This window comes from Poecilia formosa, unplaced genomic scaffold (genome assembly GCF_000485575.1).
Source record: "Poecilia formosa unplaced genomic scaffold, Poecilia_formosa-5.1.2 Scaffold543, whole genome shotgun sequence".
Classification (NCBI taxonomy): domain Eukaryota; kingdom Metazoa; phylum Chordata; class Actinopteri; order Cyprinodontiformes; family Poeciliidae; genus Poecilia; species Poecilia formosa.
In genome coordinates, this window is record NW_006800482.1 from 308,562 (window position 1) to 324,187 (window position 15,626).

The following is a 15,626-nucleotide window of genomic DNA, read 5'->3' on the forward strand; positions in this document are numbered from 1 at the left end:
GAGGGAGGATTGATCAGACATCATGTTTAGCTGCTGGGAAATGATGATGATGGTTTATGAGTGGTACCGCACAACTCCTTTAGGTTTTGCTCACAGCTCCAGGATGATCAGTCTGAGCAAAACCTAAAGAAGGAGCCGTGTGGTACCGGTACCAGTCCAGCTGCAGTCATCGAGCCTCCCGCTTTGTGAATGGACCTTATGGACATAAAGCATCTTTATTCTGTAAATGTACAACTTATACACTTGATTCTACTATTTAGAATAAATGTCCACTTTCCCCCCAAAGGACCCCTGACTTTCTGTCTGTCTTTAAATCCTGGCTGAACGCTTTGCTGCTGTTCAAACTGGCATTTGCACAATCTCTTTTTTTTGGGGGGGGGGGATTTTTTTTTCTTTAAAATGTATTTTTATTTTGTGAGGTGACATTAAAGCACTTTTTAAATAAAATATATAATTATTATTAAAAATTCTCATACTGCTATAAACAAGGCCGTTGCCATGGTTACTGCTTCACATGGCAGCAGACTTCCAGGTATTTATACTATTTTACATTAATCGGCATTTATGGAGGCGACAGGCGGAGCAGCAGCTGCTGTTTCCCCCAAATCAGGATTTATAAAGGAAAGGTGCGCCGCCACGTGTCACGGCTTTATGCATCCCATTTTTTTTGTGCGCCGCATTTTTCTAAATTTTTCCGTTCGCTGAGTTTTAGTGTGAAAACTATGCAGTATCTTATGCAGGGCCAGGAACTGGGAGTATAGGAGAGGCAGGAACATTGAAGACAAGGAAGATGAGGTGAGTAACAACTCAGCTGGTTACAAATGAGAAGAGTGGATGGAGGTCTTATAGGTGTGATGAAGATGATCCGCCAGGGCGGAAGAAGAGTACCTGGGACTCTGTGGAGGCGTTGGTCCAGGAAGGTGTAGCACTGAAATCAGAGATCCGGGCAGGAAGCCGTGGAGGAAGTTAGACGGCAGACAGGTGTGAAGCTCAGACTTGTAAGTGGTGGAGCGGATTGTCACCAGTCGTAGAATAGAACTGTCCTTCACACAGAAAGCATATTACATCATATACATGTGTGCATCCTATTTTTTGCGTATTATTTTGTCCACAATATATTTGGCATTTTGAAAGAACTATCTTGAGAATAATTACTAAACGGTATAAAGAGGCTTTGGACCGTGTCTACTAATCCGGGAGTATTTTGATGAAGATCATCTTGAGTGTAGCAGTCCCTCAGACTCAAAAAAGAAACTGAGAGCTTCGACTGGTGAAGTAGCTAGTATTTACTTCTTTAAAACCAAGTTAGTTGAGATGCACTGAATACACAGTGAAAACTAAAAGAAAAGAAAATACATTTGCTTAAGTGCTTTTGACACAAAACATGAATACATTATAATAATAACGCTAACTTCACAAACTTATAGAGCTCTCAACATGTACCTCGCTCCGCTGTCCAAGGGCTGCAAAGTTTATGGCGGTAAAGTCCGCGCTGTGCTGCCTTTAGCCTTTAGCCTGTTCTGAAGAATGTGCGCTACAGAGTCATTAAGACGAAGAATATCCTCCTCTTCCTCTTGTCCGTGGGATATTTCATCCAAAGTGCTGACTGACAGGAGGCTAGCCATAGACATAATATATATTATGTCTTATATTATGTCTATGAGGCTAGCAACACTTCCTCTTATTTTACAGTTTAAATGAAGGCACTAACTCAACATGAACCAAACTACAGCGCCCCTACTGGGTACTATGGGTAACAACCTACAATCAGCATATAAAACATGGAACGGGCATTTACATTGAGACTTGTGACGTTCGAAGCCTCGGGCATTGACTGATTCGGTGACTGATTTGGGAACTGATTTGTCAGTTTGCCTATGGATCAACATAAATGACAGCAAAACCCTACTGTTTTCCCCGTTACATTTTCTTTTAGGATGTCATTGCGTGTGCTTGCAATTTATTTAAGCGCCTTTTTTGTGACGGAAAGTTTATTTTTTGATGTATAATTAAAAAGAAAAGAAAATAATTTAAAATGAATAAAAATCAGTAAAACAACATCAATATCAGTTATACCCCCTGGATTTTACTAGATTTGACTAGATATGTAACTAGTGGAGAAAGAAAAAAAAATTTTTAATCAGCACAATTGTATCTAAACAGTTATTAAGAAAATGTTCAAATCTATACAGATGCATCAAATATAACGGAAAAAATAGGAATAGCACTTGTGGTACTGGAATTTAACTCAAAAATAGGAATACGAATAAGCAGATTATCAGTGCGTACAAGAGAAATGTTGATAATATTATTAGCTATATAATGGGTAGAGGACATAAAACCATTAAAAACAATAATTTAGTCAGACTCAAGCTCTGCATCATTAAGTTTAAAATGCAACCATTCAGATAGTAGGACAGACATTTTATTAGCATTATTACACACATTATATTACATAAATTATATAGCAATATTACATACATTATATAAACCCAGTAACAAATGTTACTGGGTTTATCAGTAACATTTGTGTGGGTACCAGCACATGTTGGAGCTAAAGGAAAGAGATATGCAGATACCATGGCAATTCAAACTCCTGTTTTACAGTGAAAACAAGTAAATCTGAGGAAAAGAGCACGATCAAGCAAAAACGGATAGGCAAATAGGTGAGATGAAGAAAGAAAAGGAAGAAGGTTTTATACAATTCAAAAGATAGATGAATTATAAAGGAGGAAAGAGAAATAGTAAGATTAATATTTGGACATACAGGACTTAATTATACACATTTTAAAATACAAAAGCAGTAAATGTAACCAGTTTTAAAAACAAGAAACAATAGAAAAAATAAATTAAAATGTCATATATATGATAGCGAGAGAAGCTGTGAGGAGAGAGTTTGAAAAAAAAGGAAATGTTTAGTTAGTAGATACATTGAAAAAGAACGTAGGTAGTAAACAAAAACAATTATTCAATCTTTAAAGAAAACTAAATAGTTTCATAGAATAATAGGCATAAGTGTGTGTGAATGTATGCATGTTAATATTTATATATGTGTACAGATTTATGTATGTCTGTCTGTCTAGATTAGGGGTGGGTAATCCTAGTCCTGGAGGGTCGGTTTCCTGCAGCTCTTAGATCTCTCCCTGGTCCAACACACTTCAATCCAACAGCTGAATCTCCTCCTCAGTGCAGTCAGGTTCTCCAGAGTCCTGCTAACGACCTCATTATTTGACTCAGGTGTGTCGAAGTTGAGGCACATCTAAAAGTTGCAGGAGAGGCCTGGAGTTGCCCATCCCTGGTCTGGATAGATGGATGGTTGGATAGATAGATAGATTCACAATCACCACATTCACCAACAGGTGGCGGTATTGCTACTTAATGTTTTTTGGGGGGGTTTACCAACCGCCAATAAAAATCAAGAAGAAGAGCGGCACTTCCTGTATTTCCGCCCCGGAAGAAAGTTAGCTAACTTGTTAGCATTAGCAGCATGAGTTCTACCTGGGAAACGGAGGGACGGCTTCGGTTCGGTTCGGTTCTGTTTGCTTGGTAGTTGTTAGTGGAGGACTTGGACGGATTGGATTCAACAGAGATGCGGACCCGGCGGGTCAAACAACGTTCGGATGGAGTAGCGGAGCAGAGGCACGAAAGTCTGGATCCGACTTTCGAACCTCGGCTGCACCGATCGGGTTTGTTTATATTTACTAGAAAGGGGTGATGGGGTTAGGTCCATTTAAATGGCCCGGTCCCAATTCTCGCACTGATTTTGAAAAAAAAAAAAAAAGACATTAAAATGTACGAACATTCAATTTAACCGTCTTAAAGGCAATTCCTCCTGCTATTATAGACATGATCACAAATTCAGCTGTTGGTCAAAAAGAACCATCTCTGATTGTGAAGAGCTGTGACTAGACAAAAATTGCAAATCGATAACACTAACGTGATTTTTCTTCTGTACACTGAGAGGAAACGTTTGTTTAAAAATCATAAAATCTCTAAAGAAAATAAGAACTAATAAATATATACATTTTTCGACTCCCACAAAAAAAAATAATTTCAGAATTATGTATGAAATTTACCCTGGAATGAATTTCTGCAAATAAAATTCTATATAAATATCAATTCCGCTTTGTGACTGAGATATTGAAATAACAAACTTTTTTTTCCAATTGCAACTTCATTAATGTTTTTACAAAGATTTTCAAAACTGGATCTTGTACAATACATTTATTCCGCTTTCAAGTTTCAGTATAATACAATTCAGTCTTCTAACAGGAAAATACTGTTTCCTAAAAAAATCATCTCCATCTTTAACTTTTTTTGTGAAATAATTTTATGTAAGGAAGTGCTTAAATGTAACACAAAAGCCCAAATTGTATACCAATATGTTAATTGCTAAATTTAGGATTTGAAATTCCTCTTGGGTTTGTGACATTTTCTGTTTCATTTCTCCATAGTTAGTGTGACTGTTTATTTTTTCTGCTCAGTTTATTGCATCAAACTGTTTTGTTAATGATGTGTGTGTTGTCAACACATATCATTTTTAAAAATTTCTAATAAAGACAAAAACATTCCCATATTTCCACCTTTTACTTCAAAACATCCCATGCAGTGATGAATTGTAGGTAACACATTTTATCTGGATTCAGCGTAAAGGTGGAAGTAGGACCCAAAAGGGGCGGGGTAAGGGCTGGATATGGAGAATCACACTATACTCAAACCCTTCAACATGAACGCACATCTGAAGGACACAACGGAACAAGGTTGGAAGTGTGAGTATTGGGACCAGGCCAATGACTTTTTTTGTAAAGTGCTTTAGTTGGGTTGAGGTAGGGGTACTATTCTGTGCGGTTTAGATGAATCCCCTCCTGATGACTGACCTAAATACAGCAGGCTGACCCTGGTCCTACATGTTGCTGCTGTTTCAGACAGTGTGTTAGCCTAGCCAAGTTTAGGCTAGCACCTTGAGGTCTGGATACCTCTGTGTATTCAGACCTGTCAGCAGATCCTGATACGAGCTTTAGGACAGTAGCTGTATGTGTTGACCCATTTGTATCTGGAGAAACAAGCCATGTGTGTTTTCAGGTGATTTGTTATGAGGACATCATAGTTTTACTACCATAACTCTGTTAAAGCAACATTTCACTGCTGCCTTGCAGAAACTCAGGTTGGGACAAAATATCTGTTGCTGTCAGGAAAAACTGATGAGAGAGACTGCAGCCTCTGGAACATCATTGGTGAGTTAAACTGTGAACCAGAACAATGATGATCTAGATCAACGTTTCCCAACCCTGGTCCTTCAGTCACACTGCCCTGCAGGTTTTAGATGTTTTCCTGTTTTAACACACTGGATTCAGAGGATTGCAGTTAAGCAAAAGCTTCTTAATCAGCCATCAATTGAAGTCTTGAGCTGTAACAGGGAAATGCCTAAAGCATACAGGGTAGTATGCCTTGAGGACCAGGGTTGAAAAGCACTGATGTAGATCACGTAATTGTGATGAAATTTTATGTATTATTTAATTTCATGACATTAATTTTAATGTAGCATCAGACAGGGACTCTGACAGAAATGCTTACTTGGACATTTCCTTTGCATGTTAGTCTGGATTGTAAGGAGTTTGAGAAGTTCAGATGGGAATTAAAGAGTAAATAAACCTCAAGTCAACCTTTTATTCCTTTATAAACTGCATAAATTGGTCCTTACAGGTGCCATCTTTTGTTACTCTTCAAACGGTCATTACTGTATAATATTTGGCCTAATACCATCTCAGTATCTTCCTCGGATTAACAGTGGAGTTGCAGTTAAGTTTTCCTATTGGTTCCAGTGGTCCAGTTTACGTCAGAGTATAAAACCATCTCATGACACGCCCCCTGGTGGTGAGTCAGGAGGTGGAATATTGAACTTGGTGAGCATTTCTCAGCTTGGCTCCTATGTGATTCATTAGCACCATGAACGCAGAGTGGAACTGGTCTACTCTGCTCTGACTGTAGGTGGTTTGCCGCAGAGTTGCCGCTTCACATATTATTGCCTGAGTCTTCAATATTGAGGTCTAGAATAACTTTTTGCTCTAGTTGCACTGTGACTAACTTTTTTCCTAAATGAACCCAAATCTTTGACCATATTGCATTATTATTACACATGACCTTGTTTTAAATTAATGCCAAATCAAGGCAATATTTACTTGTAAGTGATTAATTGAAGGGGCGGTATTATGTATTTTCCATTATGATTTTATTTATCAGGGTTTATGGATGGATATAACTAAGTGTGCCAATCGATCGGCCACCGATCATAATCAGCTGATTTCTGTGAAAGTGTATGATCAGTGATTGCTGATCACTGACTCTTGTTGCTAATCACACAAACTGATCGCCTGTATCTCACTCTGCAGCCTGCCTGTGCAGCTCATCTCTTTCCTTCACACTGTGCAGGGACGCAACAACTAGTCCTAAGCAATGTGGTGAGGAACTTCAATGCCCTGAATGAATGGGGACGTTTGCGTGTTACATCGCAAAAATACCTGAAGCACATCATAATGCATCAACGCAACTGATCTAACATGACATTTAAAAAACAAACAATTGACGGAGTTTGGTTACATTGAGGCTCACTGCAGGGAAAAAAGACATCCAGAAGGTCAGACAACAGATAAAGCAGCATACGGCTACCAACACTCACCCAGAAGAGCATAATGGTCAGAAAGCTAAACAAATAACCCGAAAAATAATTAAAGTCAACCAGCTAACAGTGTAAGACGCTGGTTCTGCTCTCGCTGTTGAACCGCTGCTATACTACAGGTAGTAATATTTCACAGATGGAGCTTCGCTTCTGCTCCACCTGGTAGTGACTCTCACCGAACGTCTTCTTAAAGCTGCAGCATCTAACTTAAAAAAAGAAAAGATTTTACATAAAACTTTCGCTGTTTCCTAACATGAGACGGATGAGCTCTGAAAAGAACAAATCAATCCTGTCTCCTCCTACCACTGAATACCATTTAGAATTACTCAGCTCAGTCAGATGCAACGAATCAGAGCCAGCGTTACTCAGCTAGCCAACCAGAGCCAGGATTAGTCAGCTAGCCAATCAGAGCCAGTGTTACTCAGCTAGCCAATCAGAGCCAGGATTAGTCAGCTAGCCAATCAGAGCCAGGATTAGTCAGCTAGCCAATCAGAGCCAGTGTTACTCAGCTAGCCAATCAGAGCCGCTCTCAGGAAGTTTTGACTCAGTAACTCAGGATTGTTTATTTTGATGCATTTGACTTTAATAAATGTTTCCTTTTTCTTGACATTATTTAATATCTGTGCTGTGAGATTTATTTGACTCCTGTATAATTTATGGCTGAGAGCCTTACTGTTAAATATTATTTTAGTGATTTCAGGTTTTTCAATCCGTTTGACTGAATAGCTGCTGTTTTGCATGTTTCATGTCTAAATTAGGTGAATTTATTGCCAGATCACATAGTAGCATTTATACCTGAAGTGAAATATTAACAGCCAGTCCAGGTGTCCTATGTCTTAAGACTGCAGGAGGGTTAAACAGTGAAACTAGGAGCAGAAAAATGTTATCTGAAGTTTGTTACAGAGGAATACAAGCATTTTGTTTTGGCACCTTAAACAAAACGTGCTTTAACACCATCAGTGCCAAGGAATCCTGCTCTCTCCAAGTTCCAGTAACAACACTGAGAAGAAAAGGCAGGATTTGGTCCAAGAACAGAGCCCTGTGGTACTCCACCAGTAACCCTGGAGTAAGAAGATGCATCATACACACTAACTGGAATCTGTGGGGCAGATGGGACTTAAATTTATTCCCATCTACCCAAATGCACTGACATAGAGGCAGCAAGTGATTTTGAATATTTAATGAAAAATGATGAGGAAAAACAAACTTGTAAAAACATGGGAAACCAGTCTAACAAAATAATCCCAAACAAAAAATCAGCCAGGAGACATGAGGAAAATACAGGGAAACCAGGGAAGTAACAGAGGAACCAGTGAGGAGTGACTGAGAAAGAGGAAGATTAAATACTGGAACAATGGAGCCGAGCTGATTGGCTAACTGACTGCAGGTGTGAGCGGAGAGAGAGCACACAGAAAACCACAAAATAAATCTAGCAGAAAAGCAAACTAAACATAATAAAACTAGAGTAAATAATAATTAGAAACAAACATAAGCTAGGATTCCAGAGAAAGGAGTGAATTAAAGAAAAACGGGAACAAGACTGATTTAACCAAAGTAAGAAACTAACAGGAAATAGTAAAGAAACGTGAATCAAATCAAACTACAAAATAACCAAAGCTCCAAACAGAATGAGCTCACTGAGCAGCCAATGCCTGAGTGACCTGGATTCATATGCAATGTCACTCATAGTAATTCTAGCCAAAATATGAGCTTGGGTAAGTGCAATGGATGGGTGTGGCAGAGAAATGTATTTTTGTTTTAAGATTTTATTGTAATCAATTGTATTCTCCCCATGCATGCAGCAGAGTCTTCTGCAGCAGCTGTGGTATTTACAGCAGACTTTTGTAATTGTACAGATAACAGGAATGGGCTGAGAATTACTATTGTTCATCAATATTTACAAATGCTGCAGTGGGACAGACCTATGAGGACTTCCCAAGAGTTTACACTTGAGTTTTTGTGTATGAAATATCAAGGCCAGAAAGAACTTTGTTCTTGTTCTTCGCATCTCTAGAATTCTTCACATAAAGCTTTGCGATTTACTTCGTCATCTCGTCTGACCTTTCCTGTTCAGTCACATTTTTTATATTTGAGTTATTTCAGATCTCATACATGAAGCATTAAAAAGAAAGCAATGTCCACTTTGTGTTTCAGAGGTTCCTGCAGATGTTCAACAGAGAATTCTAATTAAAAAAGAAGCTCCACAAGAAAATAATCTAGCTGTTACCCACCCGTCTTCCTTCATCAAGGAAGAACTGGAAGAACTCGGGATTGGTCTGGAGGAAGAAAAGCTCAAAGGGAAGGACAAAGTCACTGCAGTTCTCATTAAGGGTGAAGATGAAGAGGAGACTCCTCTTCAACATCAACAAATTGTGGACAGAGACATTCCAAGCAGCAGCACAGCAGACCAGATGAAAGCTGAAACTGATGAGGGTGTCCATGGAGGAGTAGAGTTCAGCAGGACCCTGAAGGGAAACACTTCTGTAGAAACTTCCTCCTCTTCAGAGACTGAAGTCAGTAATGAGGATGAAGAGGATGACTCAAAACGTGTGCAGAAACCATTTTTTTGTGATTTTTGTGCAAAACAATTTAAACTAAGGACAGATTTAAACCGACACATAAGAGTTCACACAGGAGAGAAACCTTTTTGCTGTGATGTTTGTGGACAAAACTTTCGGTTAAAAATACATCTCGACACACACATGACGATTCACACGGGGGAGAAGCCATTTGGCTGTGATATCTGTGGTCAGGTATTTAGTCGGAAGTCGCATGTAAGCACACACATGAGAATCCACACTGGTGAGAAACCGTTTGGATGTGACGTCTGTGGACAGACTTTTAGCCACAAGACCAACCTAAACACACACATGAAAACTCACACAGGAGACAAACCGTTCAGGTGTCATGTTTGTGCTCAAAGATTTAGTCAAAAGATCAATTTGAACACGCACATGAGAATCCATGCAGGTGAGAAACCTTTTGGTTGTGATGTTTGTGGACAAAGGTTCAGCCGAAAGGCACATTTAAATACACACCGGAGAACACATACAGGAGACAAACCGTTCGGGTGTGATGTCTGTGGACAAACATTTAGCCATAAGACCAACTTAAACACACATCACCGAATCCATACAGGAGAGAAACCATTTGGCTGTGATGTCTGTGGACAGAAATTCAGCCAAAAGATTAATTTAAATACACACATGAGAATCCACACAGGAGAGAAACCGTTTGGCTGTGATGTCTGTGGACAGACATTTAATCATAAAACGACTTTAAACACACACATGAGAGTCCATACTGGTGAGAAACCATACGAGTGTGATACTTGTGCACAAACATTTAGCCATAAGAGCAGCTTAAAAACACACCAGAGAGTCCACACAGGGGACAACAAATGTCAAAGACTTAATGAAAAGACGCACTTAAATAGCCACACTAACACCACTGTACAAGAAACATCTCAGTTTGCCAATTAAAGTCAAAGTATAATCAGATTTTATGATTTTTTTAATGTGCTGTTAACTTTTGTTTTGCTATTAAATAGATGTTAAAAAGTTCACATAAAATCAAGAAAGGATTTGTTTAAGCACTTTTTCAATGTTTTAATGTCAAATGTCTTTCTATGGTACATTAAATGTAGAGTAGACCAAAGTGCTTCCCAAATTCACCATTAATGAAATAGCACATAGAATTAAACTCTACGGTCCTGACCTTCAACGCTTGTATATACATTAGTGATGTGCTGCTTGACACTTCCTACTCAAAACAATTTAGAGGCAAATGAAGCAGAAGAGTCGTTATGCAGTGTTTTGATCGCTTTGTCAACAGGCCAGAAATCAAGTGAACACTCCTAAACGAGACATCGTTCTTTCTGGTGTCTCAAGCTGCTTGTTACACACAGCTCATCATGAACTGATTCGCAGGAATCCCCAAATGGACGGGTCTTGTAGTTATTCTGAAGGCTTTAAAATGAGACTGAATATCCACCCAAACTGTAGGTTTTTGGAAAGGTGGATGTCCTTTTATACAAGTTAAAAATAATGATATATAGTTCGAGAGAGAGTCTGAACTTGAGTCCTTGTGTGCATGGATTCAAGACCATGAGAGTCTGAGTTTAGATAGGCTGAGTGATTATGTATTTTTAAAACTTTTTGTGAGAGTCTGATATTCATCTGTACCATGTGAGCGGGTCTGCTCTACAGCTGGAGACGTAGTGAGCCGGAGGAGGAACAGACTGAAGCCAAAAATAGTGGAAATGATTCTTCTTTTTTAATAAAAATCTTTGAATCGTACTCAAAGCCTCTTATATGAATCACTACCATGACATCACATCATAAAGTTATAATTTCTCAGATAGTAATAAAATTTAAAAAATAATTTGAGGAATAATATTTACAGTCCAACTGAACAAGGTGTGACTATTAAGAGGTCATGTTTATTGTAACATCCTCCTTTCAATTTTATATAAACTACAAAAACAGGTTTTCTTTGAGAACATGAGCTTAATGAAAGTAGTATGAATGAATCACAGGTTCATGAGTTAAATGAAGTTATCAATTTTATTCATGTCAACTGTAGTACATTGAAACAACCACTAGATGTTGCTATTTTTTCAGTGTACCAGGCAGTTCAATACCTTAACCCTACTTTTAGAGGAACAGTCTCAAAGTGATTCAGAAAACCTGTTTCATCATCACTACATAACAGGGGCAAATGTGATAGCCTGTGCAAACCAGATCTTCAAATAACAGGAATGTATCAGCAAACTCAGAATAGCAGATGTAATCAATTTAGCATGTCTGCCTTCATGAATATGCAAAATATGCCAATGATCAGAGTGCAGAAGAGGAGGTTATGTTAATGTATTGACTTACCATCTGCAATGCAGTTTAAGCTGAACCAGATGTTTGAAAGCAAGTGCAAACTAGTACACAAGGATGACTGCAATTATCCTTCGTATGCAATCATCCTTGCGTACCAATGTATTCTGTCATAGAAATAATGACAGAATACATTGCTTGTCAAATATCTGGAATATTTAAGTAAAATAAAAATAGATGAGAAATATTGTCTATCGGTGGAGATTTTGAGCTGCAGGATTATTTTATAATTCTAGTGCACTGTCACTTATGTCAACCTGGAGAGAGACAAAGAAAATGCTGCAATTGGAACATTGAATTTGACATGAATTAAATAAGCTTGGCTGATCGGTTTAGGATTAGAGACGTCTTCCCCAGTGGACCAAGACAGGTGGTGGAGGCTGATAGATATTTTTCGACAACCTACGTAAAAAGAACCTCAGACAACTTATGTGAGTTTTTACCAAGCTTTCATGAAAGGAGAAGATGCAGCGGACTGCTCCAGCGAGGTGCCCGCTGCGCGTTCTTGTCTTTTATTATCAAGGAAAAGAGGGAAGTTAGGAAAGCAACACGGGAGAAACAAACTCTTTCTGCATACAGGCAGTTTCTAAGGTAGGGAGTATTCCGGTTGGTAAGAAGGCACCTGTGGAAACATAATTTAAGGTCTGGGAAACAGTTAATTGTTTCACATGAGGACGAAAAGGCAGATGGGGCCTCAAGGTCAGCTTATACACACAGAAGGAAGTTAGAACACTTTAAATAAGAATCACAATAATCTATAACAATATAACATTTGGTTAATGATTTTAGATGATTTCCAGAACAGCTGATCCAAATGATTGCATGACCATCAAGAACTGCAGAAGCCTGTTAATCACCCACAGATTCAATCTAGGTGTGGCAGAAGGGAAACACCTGAAAGATACAGGGCAGGGGTCCCTGAGGACCAGAATGAGAAACACTGATGAGATTAGCAGTGTTGTGGTACTCAAAGTTGGTCAGCAAACTTTCGAAGGCACAAATTTCCAGCTTTCTGCAGCAGCTGAAGACGATGCAAGTCGGGGTGCCCAGGAAGATGCCGGTGCACATCGAATGTGCGCACAGAAGCTGGTAAGAGCTTTCATTGTACCATCTACGCGTTTCCTTTTCGTCCGATTTTTGGAAGGACGTTGAAAATTTCTAACTGTTTCACAGAGGAGGCCGCTGGAGTTTTGGTGACCCCGACGCAGCAACCGACTCGACCGTCATGAGTATTGCTGTTTTTTCTAACGGAAACTCGGCTACAGTTAAAAGAAAATTGGGACGCTACACAGAAAGCAAACCGAAACCGAGCCGTAGAAAAAAGCTGCAGAAAACCAGACAATAACCGATACTCTCACAAACAAGACTGGGCAGCACACCAGGTTGGCAAGTTCCAGCCAGATTTTCATTCACTTTTTTGGTTTTTCTCCTCCAAGTTTTTCTTGGCCAAATTCTTTGAACTTTTAATACCTGCATGTTGTTCATTTTTCCGTTCTCGTTTAAGTTTCCACCTTCTTGTTTGTGAAATAAAGAAAGCAACGAGCAATTGAATTCTCAGACTTTTGGCCAGCATTTTGCTGATGTTGTCAAGTGAAGGAGAAAGAAAAGTTGAGAATAATTCTTGTCAGCAATCAAATATGTGGTCTTAAGACACGTTCACATTTTAAACTGGAAATGGGGTTTCCAGCCACAGGTGGGGCTGCATTTCGTTTGGCTTCACGTAAAATTCCGAACCCACATTTCCGAGGGTTCGTTTAAACTTTAAGAAGGCTGAGGAACAAAAAGACTTACGGGAAGCTTTTGTTTAGATATTTTGACCAAAAACCTCTCAATTGTTTTACGGTTAAAAACTCAATGAAATTAATTAACGGTGTGGCATTTCCTCTTTTTAACCACCGTCTGTGTGCCTCGCAATGACCAGTTGCTGCTTATCCACTTTGTAGGAAAGAAAAGATGCATACGTTCACATTATTTTCAAGTTTAGGATCAAGAACCTCTGCCTACACCCACATTTTGCAGTTTCTGCGAACACATCTGGGCCCAGGAAGAAGCCAGAGATTGTTGTACTTTGCAGCGGTGACAGGCTGCTCCTAGGCGGCAGCGAAAGCCACCAGGGAGACGGGACGACAGAGTCACAGGAAACACAGATCGAAATACAACACACAGGAAAGCTTAAGCTAAACATATAGAGAACTCAAATCACCACAGACCAGCCTCGCTCCAATTTTTTTTTAGTGATAATTTTATTTCGTCTGTACAGTTGTACGTTTTCAAACGTCTTTTCTGTAAATGGGATCTTTCACTTTTTGAGGGGAGAGAGGGGAAAAACATACCAAAACTGCACACTTACATATGTCTGTACCACATTCATTACTCCTTTAATCCACTTATTCAGACATTGGCCGAATAAGCATTTGAATTCCAAAAAGGCAGACGGTGCATAAAAAACTGTCTTTCCCAGGTTGCCGCTACCGTGCTCCGTGGCTCTCTGGGGGTTTCTAACCTTTTTTTCTTGTAAATAGTTCAGCATTTATTTCAGTCTTTCATTAAGAATTTAAATGCAAAGCGTGAGCAAAACAGTTATTTTTGAAAACGGTTGAGTGACAGCGTGACAGTTTTTTTATTTTTTTTTCTGTCTTTATTTTCCCTAATGCTTGCTTTCTGGCGGACAAGGAGATGCAACCTCTCCAGATTCGGGGCCGTTGCCTCGTGTTCGAGGACCTCCCCGATGGTCTGGAAATGATGGACGAAAAGGGGCCCAAGAAAAACCAGGATTCCTGCAGGAGGAAGACGCAGTGGTTGGTCTGACTGCAAGTGATAAAAACGAGCGTGGGAGTGTCGGAATTATTTACAAAATTATTTTTTGTAAATAATTTTTTTTTTTGTAATAGTTATTTTTATTTTTGTAAATAGTTCAATTAAAATGTATTTTACAGTGTGGTTTTCTGCTTTGTTTTTCCTTCTTGTAAATAGTTCATATATTTGTTAGTCTTGTCATTGTTATTTGTTTTCAAACTTTCTGTTTTTGTTAAAGAATCTTTACTTATTGCAATTCCTTTCTTGTGGCCCTTGACTTAAGCCAGCGGACAAAATCAAGATTTGCTTCCAGTTTTAAAAAGTTGTGGTTCCAGCAGTCTGGTCAGGTGTAGTCACCCACCCTCGGCCTGACTCAGCCCAAGGTGGAGCATTTGGAGAGGAACTAGTTGCTTAGTTGTTCTTCCAGAAACAAACCTCGATGCAATCAGCCCTTTTTCTGGATTCACAAACTTTTTTTTGGCTCTGGTGGGTTCTTCCTGGGGCTGACCCAGCCTGGGCAGAACCAGCAGCTACCAACAAAGCTGCTGTATATACAGGAGAAGTTGTAGCTTTTCACACTCATCTGTGAAAGGCCGTAAACACGGCAGGGGTTTCTGGCTTCAGATAAGGGGTCAGAGATAGCTCCTGGATGGATGAGCAAAGATACGCCTTATTTGAATAAATTAAAGATAGGAATACGCCTTTTACTATAAAACTTTCTACACAGAAGTAACAAATCAGATTTTGCGCTTGCAACTTCTCCAAAGACGTCTTTGCTTTTTGTTTGTCGTTTCCATCTTTTGTCTTTATCTCTCTCAGGTAAATTCATGTGTTTGTGCTCTGAGGTTTCTAATGTTTTGTGATGCGTTTGTCTGGTGATGGTATGCATCTGTCTTGAATAAATGCTGATTATTATGACGCTGTTATCTCTGCGTGATCTCAGTCTTTGTGCACAGCATTTTTCTGAAAACGGGCATAGAGAGGATTTAACGAGTCAAAAGGTTTTTAAAGTTCAAGAATTCTTCCTCTCAACAGGATTTATTGCGATGTAGTATGAATTCTGTTATTTCATATGATAGAGGAGTGTGGCTAGTAGCTATGTACGTAGAGCAACACTCATTTATGGAAAAGGAAATAAAAAATTTTTAAGTCAAAATTTAGGATAAAACAATTAAAATATTTAAAAAAAAAATTTATCAGAATATTTTAGGTGTTTAGGGTTGGGGATGGTTAGGATTGGGTTGGGTTTGGGTTCAAGGTGAGGAATC

At 39.0% G+C, this 15,626-nt stretch overlaps 1 protein-coding gene across 1 annotated transcript; it reads left to right on the top strand.

Annotated features, from left to right (window-relative positions):
* The first annotated feature begins 3,420 nt into the window (after nucleotides 1-3,420).
* LOC103129404 (zinc finger protein OZF-like) lies at nucleotides 3,421-10,974 on the top strand. Its single transcript, XM_007540488.2, has 3 exons — nucleotides 3,421-3,686; nucleotides 5,157-5,234; nucleotides 8,831-10,974. Exons 1-3 carry the CDS (start codon nucleotides 3,590-3,592, stop codon nucleotides 10,156-10,158), a joined length of 1,503 nt encoding a protein of 500 aa, XP_007540550.1. The 5' UTR covers nucleotides 3,421-3,589; the 3' UTR covers nucleotides 10,159-10,974.
* The last annotated feature ends 4,652 nt before the right edge of the window (nucleotides 10,975-15,626 follow it).

Bases quoted from the DNA above. Each gene is read 5' to 3' on its own strand.
- LOC103129404 (XM_007540488.2), top strand. From the start codon at position 3,590: ATGCGGACCCGGCGGGTCAAACAACGTTCGGATGGAGTAGCGGAGCAG. The intron at 3,687-5,156 runs GTTTGTTTATAT...GCTGCCTTGCAG, and splicing joins ACCTCGGCTGCACCGATCGG to AAACTCAGGTTGGGACAAAA. The intron at 5,235-8,830 runs GTGAGTTAAACT...TTTGTGTTTCAG, and splicing joins CAGCCTCTGGAACATCATTG to AGGTTCCTGCAGATGTTCAA.